Source organism: Meles meles, chromosome 1 (assembly GCF_922984935.1).
Source record: "Meles meles chromosome 1, mMelMel3.1 paternal haplotype, whole genome shotgun sequence".
Classification (NCBI taxonomy): domain Eukaryota; kingdom Metazoa; phylum Chordata; class Mammalia; order Carnivora; family Mustelidae; genus Meles; species Meles meles.
In genome coordinates, this window is record NC_060066.1 from 139,423,534 (window position 1) to 139,433,465 (window position 9,932).

Here is a 9,932-nt window from a genome sequence, read left to right on the forward strand (position 1 = left end):
TTCCTTTCCAAATGAGCGCCCGGTTTGGGGGGGGGGGCGGAGGGAGAGGGAGAGAGAGAGAACTGGCGGGTGGTGAGGCGGCGTGCGTGCCGCGGCCCCGCCACCTGGGTTCCTGAGCCCCGTGCCAGCCGGACAGTGAACCACCGCCGCCCTCGCCACTAGAGAACGCCTCGGGGCATTATTTACCCCGCTCGGGAGAAAGTGTCTGGCCAGGCATTTCTTCCAGCACGGGCCCAGACTGGTGACCAGATTGGTGACCGCGGTTTGGAGCAGCAGGACCCTTTCCCCCACGCTTCCCCAGAGTGCAGAGTGGATGCGCTCTAACCCCCGTCGGGGACCCGCCGCCTAGGGGGCCACAGCTCGGGCGCCGGGGCTATCCGGGGAGAAATCAGAGCTCCGAGCCCGCCCGCCCACCCAGAGGTCCGGCTGCTGGAGTTACACACTTTCCCGCGGATTCCTTCAGGGACCCCCCTCCTCTGCTCTCAGTGTCCTCGGACTACACGAGCGCGCGTTTGGGGATGCTGCGAGGGCGGCCGCGCTGGAGTGCGAAGGTGAGCCCGCCGGATTCCTTCTCCCTTTCTGTCCTTTCTCCTCCCTCCTCGGACTTCTCGGGAGAACGGATAGATCTCTACTGGGTGGGTTTTTTGTGTTTAATTTTACCCCGCGGTTCCCTTCTCTAGTCCACCTCTGCTCTCCTCTCTGCCTTTGCCCTCACGCGTGATTGTGGACACCGGGAATCACCGCAGGACTAGGTGTTCGGCTTGGGCTGCACGCAAGGGGTTGAGCAGGTTCTCAAAAGAGCAGCTGGGCTCGAGCGGCGCTCGCTGACTGGCTCGCGAGCCGCGCGTCCATTGGCTCCTGAGACGTCGGCGTCGCTCGCTCGCGCGGGCGCGGCCAATGGGAGCGCGGGGCCCGGCGCGCGGCCTCGGTGGCGGGGGCGCAGGCCCCACGCGGCGCGGAGAGCGGCGGCAGAGGCCGTGACGTCACGCGAGGGGGTCGGCGCCGCCCGCTAGCAGCCGGATTACAAGCGAACGCGCCCGGCAGCGGCCGGAGTCGCTCGGCGCCGCGTCTCCGCCGCCTCCTCCGCCTGCGCCTGCTCCTTCTTTTCCTTCTCTTCCTCTCCGTCTCGTGTTGCCGCGACCACTGCGGCGGTGTCTGCTCCACAACTTTCCAAGAAAGTTCAGAAACTCGGCTCCAGGGCGGCCGAGTCGCGCGCAGCAGCCACCTCGGGGAGCGGCCCGGGAGCTCCGAGGGCGCGCGACCGCCCGGGCTCCGCGGTCGCTGCACCTGCCAGGTCCGCCGCCGCCGCTGCCGCCTGGTGCCAGGCTGTGGGCAGACCCAGAGGGCGGCGGCAGCGGTGGCGGCGGCGGCGTCGGGGTCACTTCCCGCCGCCTGCGTCTTCGTCTGAGTCCCCTGCGCCGCCTCCGCCGCCCCCACGTGCGCGGTCGTTCCTGGAGCGCAAGCTCCGTTCTTCCTCAACAATTTTTGTAACTTTCCCCCTCTCTCTTCCTTTCTCCCCTTCTCCTCCCCACCCCTACTTTATGAATAAGGAAAACAAAAAGTGTCGAAAGTGTCCATCGGTTGCCACCCCCCCCCCCAGTGATCTTTCCTTCCCTTCCCGCCCCACTTTTTTTGTTTTTTTTAAAGCCGCGACAACATTGTTTAGTGTTTATTCTGTTTTACGATCGATAGCTTCCTTTGCTTGGTCGGGGCGGCTGCTGAGCGGCGACGTGGCGTGGACCTCATGTAGAAATGACAACAATGGAAGGGGCCAGCGGGTCGAGTTTTGGAATAGACACGATTTTGTCCAGTGCCAGTTCGGGCAGCCCCGGCATGATGAATGGAGATTTCCGCCCGCTCGGCGAGGCCAGGACCGCGGATTTTAGGAGTCAGGCCACTCCGTCCCCCTGTTCGGAGATTGATACCGTAGGAACGGCGCCTTCTTCTCCCATCTCGGTCACCATGGAGCCCCCGGAGACGCATCTGGTAGCAGAAGGGCCCCAGCATCACCACCACCTCCACCACAGTCAACCGCCGCCGCCGCCCGCCGCGGCCCCCACGCAAAGTTTGCAGCCTTCTCCCCAACAGCAGCCGCCGCCGCCGCCGCAGCAGCAGCAACCGCCGGCCCAGCAGCTGGGCTCGGCCGCCTCGGCCCCCAGGACTTCCACCTCTTCTTTTTTAATTAAGGACATCTTGGGCGACAGCAAACCACTGGCGGCGTGTGCACCCTACAGCACCAGCGTGTCCTCTCCCCACCACACCCCGAAGCAGGAGAACAACGCAGCACACGAGAGCTTCAGGCCAAAGCTCGAGCAGGAGGACAGCAAAACCAAACTCGACAAGCGGGAAGATTCCCAGAGCGACATCAAATGCCACGGTGAGTCGCTCCGCGTCGGCCGCCCGAGCCATCTAGTGTCTTCTCGCCCTCTGGTTCTTGTCTCCCCTGCAGACTCGCTCGAGTCTCGGCTGCGGAGTTACTCAGGGAGCTTCTGGGGCGATCGCACCCCGGTCAAAAACCAAGCGGGAGGAAGGCCTGGGCGTGCGACACGAGGACTCGTCCGAAGTTCGGTTTATTGTTACATAGCCACCTCTCAACCTTCACCGCCATCCTGCTCCTTTCTTTGTTTTATATAATTTCTATTTATTAGGAATAGGGAGGAGGCGGAGGGGATTTGACCGGAATACTTTCATTGATAAAAGGGAAGGACTAGAGATTTTTCTAGCTGAGACATGGGGGGTGGGGGTGAGGGGAGGTGGGAGAGAGAGAGACCGGCTTAGCTAGCATGGTGTCTAGGGGTGTGTTCACAACGTGGCGTTTATTCTTTAATGCAAATTATTTCAGTACCCCCCCCCACTGCATTTTCTAAACATCACAGGAATTCCCAGATTTAATGAGGAAAAAAATTTCTGAGTTGATTAACAAAGTAACTTTTTTTTATTAGATTGTGATTAATGTAGGGAAGCCCCTATGGTAAAAATTTATAATCAGTTTTTCAGTTTTTAAAATGCCCTTCTTACTCCATGGCCCCAACAAATTATTTGTATTTCAGTAAGATTTTGTCTCCCTATAAGTAATTGGGAAATAGCATTTATGAAAGTAAAATCTTATGGAGTTGGATTTGTTTATTTTTGTAAAATCAGAAAATAGCAGTTGAAACTGTGCTTCAACTCCCTTTTTCCATTTTTTTCCTCAATTACATAAGGAAGTGTTTTGGTCTTTGCACGACGAAAGAGTTTTAACATACCAGGAGAATTCTTTTTTACCTTTACTAATAAGTTCATTACTGTTACTAGTATTAACCTTTGCCATCTCTGGGAAAGATGTGTGCTGACTATCTGAAAGGTAGGATATTGGCTCCTCATTTTACTATTATAACATTAGCATAATAGTGCCCAAAACAGATGTACAGTCTGGTCTGGCGATTTTTTGTGCACCAACCTCCCCAGTGGGTCAATTAGAGAGATTATTGTTCTTCCTGCAGGGAAGATCAAGGAGTGCAGCAAAAACGGGTACAAACAGAGAGGGATTGACATATTGATTTCCCAGCATTTCAGTAAAAAACCAAAGTTGACAAATAGAATCCGGAAATCTCTGGGCTGTCACCTGGATGGGCTCAGTGATTTTGAGCTCTACTTGGTGTCTGGGTGACATATTCTTTCTGAAGCTTTAAAAGACTTGACGCAAGCAGCTGCAGAGAACTTGATCCCAAGTGCATCTGAAAAGGGAAAGCAAATGCATTTAACTTTCAGTAAACAGAAAAAGTGAAATGAAAAAGGTGCCCCTTCCTCAAACCAAACAAACAAACACACCAAAAACAGAGTAGAAAGGTATTTTGAAAAGTACCAAATTTAAAAAAAAATGAAGTCATAGTGAAAACAGTAAAGGAATGGGACAAAATCTCCCTCCACCCTACCCCGTGAACGAAATAACAAAAGGACCCTATATTGTAAAATATTTTTTTCTTTTTAACTTACAAAGATAGGAAGATCAGACAACCTTTTAGAATCCTTTTAGGAGTTCTGCACAAAGTTCTAGACTCTTTGGCCAGAAATTGGTCCTCTTCCTCCTAAGGTCCTTGGCTAAGGTCCAAGTTTGTGTGTGATGAGGGTGGTGGGAGTATAGTCCCCCAAGACCAGCAGCTGGCTTGGGAATGTGGAAGTGTTTGCCAGGAGGACACACCACTCTCCCTATTCCACACTGTCTTATGGCTATGGGTTTCTACCATAGGAACAAAGGAGGAAGGAGACCGGGAGATTACGAGTAGCCGAGAGAGTCCCCCTGTGAGAGCCAAAAAGCCTCGCAAAGCCAGAACAGCTTTCTCTGACCACCAACTCAATCAACTGGAGCGTAGCTTTGAGCGGCAGAAATATCTGAGCGTGCAGGACCGCATGGACCTGGCAGCTGCACTCAACCTCACGGACACGCAAGTCAAGACCTGGTACCAGAACCGCAGGTAAGGGATGCTGTGGAGGGGGAGCAAAGGCATCTGACCATCCAGGTCAGGACCACTGAGCCGGTCCTCTTCCTTCCTGGCCCGGGAGAATCCAGGGACTCCCAGGCCCCAGAGCGGGCCCCTGTGGACTTTCTGGCTGGAGCAGGGATGAAGCACACCCCCAAGGTGAGAGGGACGTACGGAGAGGCAGCTGGAGTTTGGAACATTTTGCACTTCTGAGTGTCTTGGCATATGCTACTTTTCCTCTCAAACCCGAGTGGCTGGAATCCCTCCCCCATTTTGCACCCAGATCCATTAAGCCACACCTTCTCAAATTGAGACATCTGTGCAGCTGACACTGGGTCCGTAGAGCCTGCACCCTTTGGGCCTGCCCCTGGCTGGTTCCGAAGGTCTGCAGCTGGCCACACAGCCTGGCTATTTCGATCCAGCAGGAGTTGCCCCACTGGCCTCAGCTTAAATGTCCTTGCCTTGGCTTTTGAGACAGCCAGCCAGATAGGCTGAGGGTCTGTCCCTTCCCTAGATTTGTCACCTCAGAGCCTGCCGGGAACCACTGCCTCCACTGAAAGGAAATTTGGAAAGGGGTTGGCAGCGCTTGCAGTCTCTGAACTGTAGCGAGGACCCAGGCAAGCTGAGGCTGAAGTTGTGCCGTATTTCCAAGCCTGGCAGTAGACACCCTTGTCTAGATTTTTTCCTCCCCCCCTCCTTTTCTCTCATTTGTCTTCTAATCGTCCATAAGTGCAGTTGGAAATGCCCATCCAGTTGTCATCTTTACCATAATTTTCTGTCTCATTACATACGGCTTCAGCCACCCTAATTCTGTCGGAAAACATTAGTGTCATTTGTAGCCAATTTAAAATGGGCGACATGTTTATTAATTTGGCTGAAGCTGCTGGGTATGGATGGCCCACCAGCCCTGAGCTCCTTCATGGGGCATTTGAGCAAAGGCCTGTTTGCTTCTTCTTCCTAGCGGGGTACTGTGGAGGAGGGAGGAGACCAAGAAAAGCCGATCACAGGTTTTAATTGTTACTCTCTCTCAGAGGAGAAAATATCTTGAAATGCATCCCCCACCCAAATGGCCCTGACGTGCTGTCACCTTGGGAGAGCCCTCTTTCAAATGAATTTAATTTTGAAACGTTGGTGTGTGCCTTCCTTGCCCCAAGCCCCCCACCCACTGTAAGGTCCTGTGAGGCTGTGGAGAGGGACGTGTCTCCACAGCTCTGGGAACTGAGAGGGACAGGGTCTGAAGCCCAGGAGGCTCTGTGTCCTTTTGTTTATGGTTTCTTCTCACTTGGACTGGAGGAAAGGGGGAGGGGCAAAGAGTGGACACTGGGATTGTGGGGGGCCCTTGGGGAAAGGAATTAGGGGAGGAGGGAGAAGACTGCCTACAGAAAGAGTCGTCTCCGTTGGCCTTCAGGAAAGTTTCAGGAAGTAACCCAATTGTAAGGGGCAACAGCAGAACAGAAAGGAAAAGGCGGGGAAGCTTATAGAATTTCATTTACGAATGTCTCAGACATTAAGGGTGTAATTTATGAAACTGACATGAATTTGGGCCATTCTGTGAGCAAGAGGGTAGGGAGGGGGCCTAGAAGGTGTGCTTCATTCCTGGCTCTCAGAGCTTTCGCAGTCTGCAGTCTCTCTGTCTCCCAAGAAAGAGAAGCCTGGAGAGGGTGAGAGAAGAAAGGGTCTGGTGCCTGGACTGTTCCCACAGCTGCGGGGTGCACGCACGCCCGCTTTTTTTCAGGACCAAGTGGAAGCGGCAGACTGCGGTGGGCCTGGAGCTGCTGGCCGAGGCGGGGAACTACTCGGCCCTGCAGAGGATGTTCCCGTCGCCTTATTTCTACCACCCAAGCCTGCTGGGCAGCGTGGACAGCACCACGGCCGCCGCGGCTGCCGCAGCCATGTACAGCAGCATGTACCGGACTCCCCCCGCGCCCCATCCCCAGCTGCAGCGGCCCCTGGTTCCCCGCGTGCTCATCCACGGCCTGGGGCCCGGGGGGCAGCCGGCCCTCAACCCCTTGTCCAGCCCCATCCCAGGTACCCCGCACCCCCGGTGAAGAGACAGCGATCGACCGCGCTGCAGTCCCTTCCCTTCCCGTCCCCACCCTGACCGGCCGGACAGCTGCCCTCCTTGCCCCGCACCAGGGGGCAGGGCCTCCCTCAGGAGCAGGAGCGACCCCGGGGAAGCCGAGAAGTAAGAGAAGAAGCCGCTCACCAGTGGGAGGGGGTCCCCCAAAGAGGAACCAGCCCTCTGCTCTCATCTCCCCAACCCCCAGAAACAGGGCTGGGGAGCTCCCCACAGCAGTGTGACTGGGGAAAACGCCGACCCCACGCAAAGTGAGACCAGTAAGTGAAAACATCAACTAAAACAGAACCTCAAGCTCTTTTTAAAAATGACTTTAGGGACAAGCAGGAGGGAGGGAGGGGGGAGGGGTAAGGAGGGAAGTATGGAGGGCACGGAGAGGAAGCCGTAGAGGCAGAGAGAATTGTAGATGGACAGACAGCCTCAATTCTGAGGCACAGGGCGTTGCTGCGGACATTCCGTCTGCCCCAGAGAAAAGAGGAGGGTAATTGAGAACTTTGCACTGATTTCTCATGACCTTTTTTCTTTTGGAAAAGTGGCATGCTCCATAATATGAAAAAAAAAATGTACATTTGAAAGACTGAGTGATAAGTGATATATCATATTTATTATATGTTGTCCAAAAAAGAGTCACTTATATACGTTAGTAAAACATGATTTTTCTTTTCATGTCTTTTTGATTCAGTAAATAAATGCTTAGACAAAAATATAGATTTTTTTGTGATTGAAAATTACAAAAATAAAGTTTATCTTTTTTTAACAAGCGATGAAATTCAAGGGAGCTGATTTTACTACAGCAGAATGTACTGTGATGAGATGCCTGACTTGGTTTAGGGGGAAAAAAATCCCTCTGGTAATACTAGGACTTTATAAAATCTGTAAAGACTTTGGGTTGACTTATATAAAAACAGCTCCAGTTTTCCTGCTGGCCTCTTCCGAGCAGTTATTTGATGTGTGAATTCTTTTCTTTTTAAGTGGATGATTTCAGAGCAGCTCGCCAGGCCAGGGGAGAAGTCTCTGCTCGTAGGCTGTTGGTGCCGGCCAAGTGGGCCGCCAACTTTCCCTGCTCCTGGCCTGCCTGGCAGCCCCAGCTGACCCGGGGCTGTCTGCCCCTCCTCCTCCTCCTGGGGCTCTTCCCCGGGGCAGTGAGGGTCCCCGGCGCCGGGCAGCGGGCGACTGGATGCTCCTCGGGCCTCGCAGCTGTTCCGCAGCCCGCAGCCCCGTGACCACGCGGCGGCGGGACAGCCTGTGAGCGGGCAGCTGTGGGGAGCGCAATTAGGGCGCCGGGGGGCCTCAAAGAGGCCCAGCTAACAAACCCTTGAGGCGTCTTTGATCCTTGCCTTCGCATTCTCTCGCGGACATTGGGCCCCCAGCCTCTGCGAACCTCTGGTCCTAGTGAGTTGGTTGTGCTAAGATGCCTTGGAGCAGAAATCCAAGTTCAGCCAGGACAGGCATGCCAAGCTTTTTATCAGTATCCTTGCAGGGGTTGGGACCACAAAATGAAAGGCCCTGCCCAGAGGGTGGAGGAGGTCCGATGCCTGCCCTAGGAATGTGTGTGTGTGTGTGTGTGTGTGTGTGTGTGTGTGTGTGTGTGTGTGAAAGAGAGAGAGAATGAATGGGGTGTAAATATGGGTAGTACCTGTGCCCTGGCTTCAGGTGCACCCTGCCAGACTAGGTGCATCCCACCCCCCTAGGCTCAGCATTCAAGACTACGCGTGGAACAACTGAGCAGGGGATCAGTTCTAGAGCTGCTTCCACCTTCTGCAGCTCCAGGGTCATTTCCTGAAGGGCCAGAGTCAGATCCCCCATCTGGGTATTCTTATATCTCTAGCCTCACACCTGCCTGAGTACAGTGTCAAAGGGGTAAACATGCGGCTAAAACACATCCAGACCCATCCTCCAACTTTCTCTGATATTGAACCTTAGTGGAGTTAAAAACATTTTTTTTTTAAAAAAGTGGAGTGCTGTGGGAGTGTGTATTGGGGAGGGGTGGGAAGGAAGAAGGAAAGAAAGAGGTGAAATCCAGGAGGAGATTGCCTCAGGCGCCTTGATCAGACCTTGGCTAATTAGGGAGTGGTTTGCAGATTTCTATCTAGCTCATCAATTTGCTTTAAAAGTGGTCTTGGTCTCGGTTGATTCTAACAAAAGGGTCTGGATTGGCCCTTCTCATCTTCTTCCTGCTGAGCCAGGGCAAACTCAAGACAGCTGGGTTGGGCTGGAAACTGGGCATCACTGGGTGCAGTGGGGAATGCCCAATGCCTGGGCACTCTAGGAGACCCACCTTGTTCCAGCTTAGCTGCTGTTGGGTTTAAAAATCAAGTTTCAATAGTTCAAAATGCTCTGTGTGGGCCTAAATTGGCACTTTCCAAAGCTAGGAAAGGGGGGGGGGGGTTGACTATAGCTTTTATCTGCACTTGTCCCAGGGCCAGTCAGCTTTGGGCACAAGAGGGACCTGGGAAGTCACCGGAGTTCACACATAACATATTCCCTATGAAGAATGACCTCAGGTCCAGTTGGGAAAAACACATAAACAAACCTACAAATACAAACAAGGCTAGAGCACCCATCTGCTACCAGCAGCCAGCCAGTAGCTCACCAGCCACTCTGCAGAGGAGGCTGTCTGCTGTCCTTTCACTCTCAAGGCTGAACTTGGACTCCGTAGGTGGACAATGCAGGGGGACGCATTGTCTATACAAACCAAGGTTTCTTAATTAGCTTTATATTCCACTGCTGTTAGCCATTACTCTGGATGCACCAGAGTCTTCCTAAATTGGCTTTTCTTCAAAGTCATGTTTTCTTCAACCCCTGAAATTGGGCAGCTAAAAGTGTCAGTTCCCTTCTAAATGTGTTTTGAAATTGGCAAATTGGCTGTCGGGGGTGGGCATAGTTTTAGGATGAAAATTGGCCAAATTTCTTCTTTTCCTTCTTTTCTTTCTGCTTCAGTACGGCAAAGCACACCTCAGCAGGTGCCCTTATATTCAAATATCCCCAAACTATTGCTTAAAAGTCAAATGCAAACACAACCTTTTCCTCAGAAGGGGTCTCTCTGTTCTTCTGTGCTTGCCCTACAAAGATAGGGGGTTGGCTGAGAGATGAGGAGTGCAACCCTAGGTTTCCTGAAAAGAAAGAACAAAGATAACAGGCAAAGGTCTTTTCTCATGGGAGATGTGAGTCCATTGTGGAGGCCCAGAGGACAGCCGTCCCTGGGTGCTGTGCTCCTTTTCTTTTCCCCTAGTTTCACTTGGTGTCTGAAGGGCGCTCTACAGTTAGACTTTATTTGGTTTGGTCCTGTGATTAACTTGGGGACTGGTAAAACAGGGGCTTGGAGTGGCAATCTTTCTTCCTACAGAAACCCAGGAAAACGAACTTGTTTCAGAGAGGTGCTTAAACACCTACAG

The 9,932-nt window shown here is 53.1% G+C and overlaps 1 protein-coding gene across 1 annotated transcript; it reads left to right on the forward strand.

Annotated features, from left to right (window-relative positions):
- The first annotated feature begins 491 nt into the window (after positions 1-491).
- Positions 492-6,861, forward strand: BARHL2 (BarH like homeobox 2). Its single transcript, XM_046018189.1, has 4 exons — positions 492-551; positions 1,693-2,377; positions 4,229-4,454; positions 6,196-6,861. The coding sequence occupies exons 2-4, from the start codon at positions 1,753-1,755 to the stop codon at positions 6,506-6,508; spliced, it is 1,164 nt and encodes a 387-aa protein (XP_045874145.1). The 5' UTR covers positions 492-551; positions 1,693-1,752; the 3' UTR covers positions 6,509-6,861.
- The last annotated feature ends 3,071 nt before the right edge of the window (positions 6,862-9,932 follow it).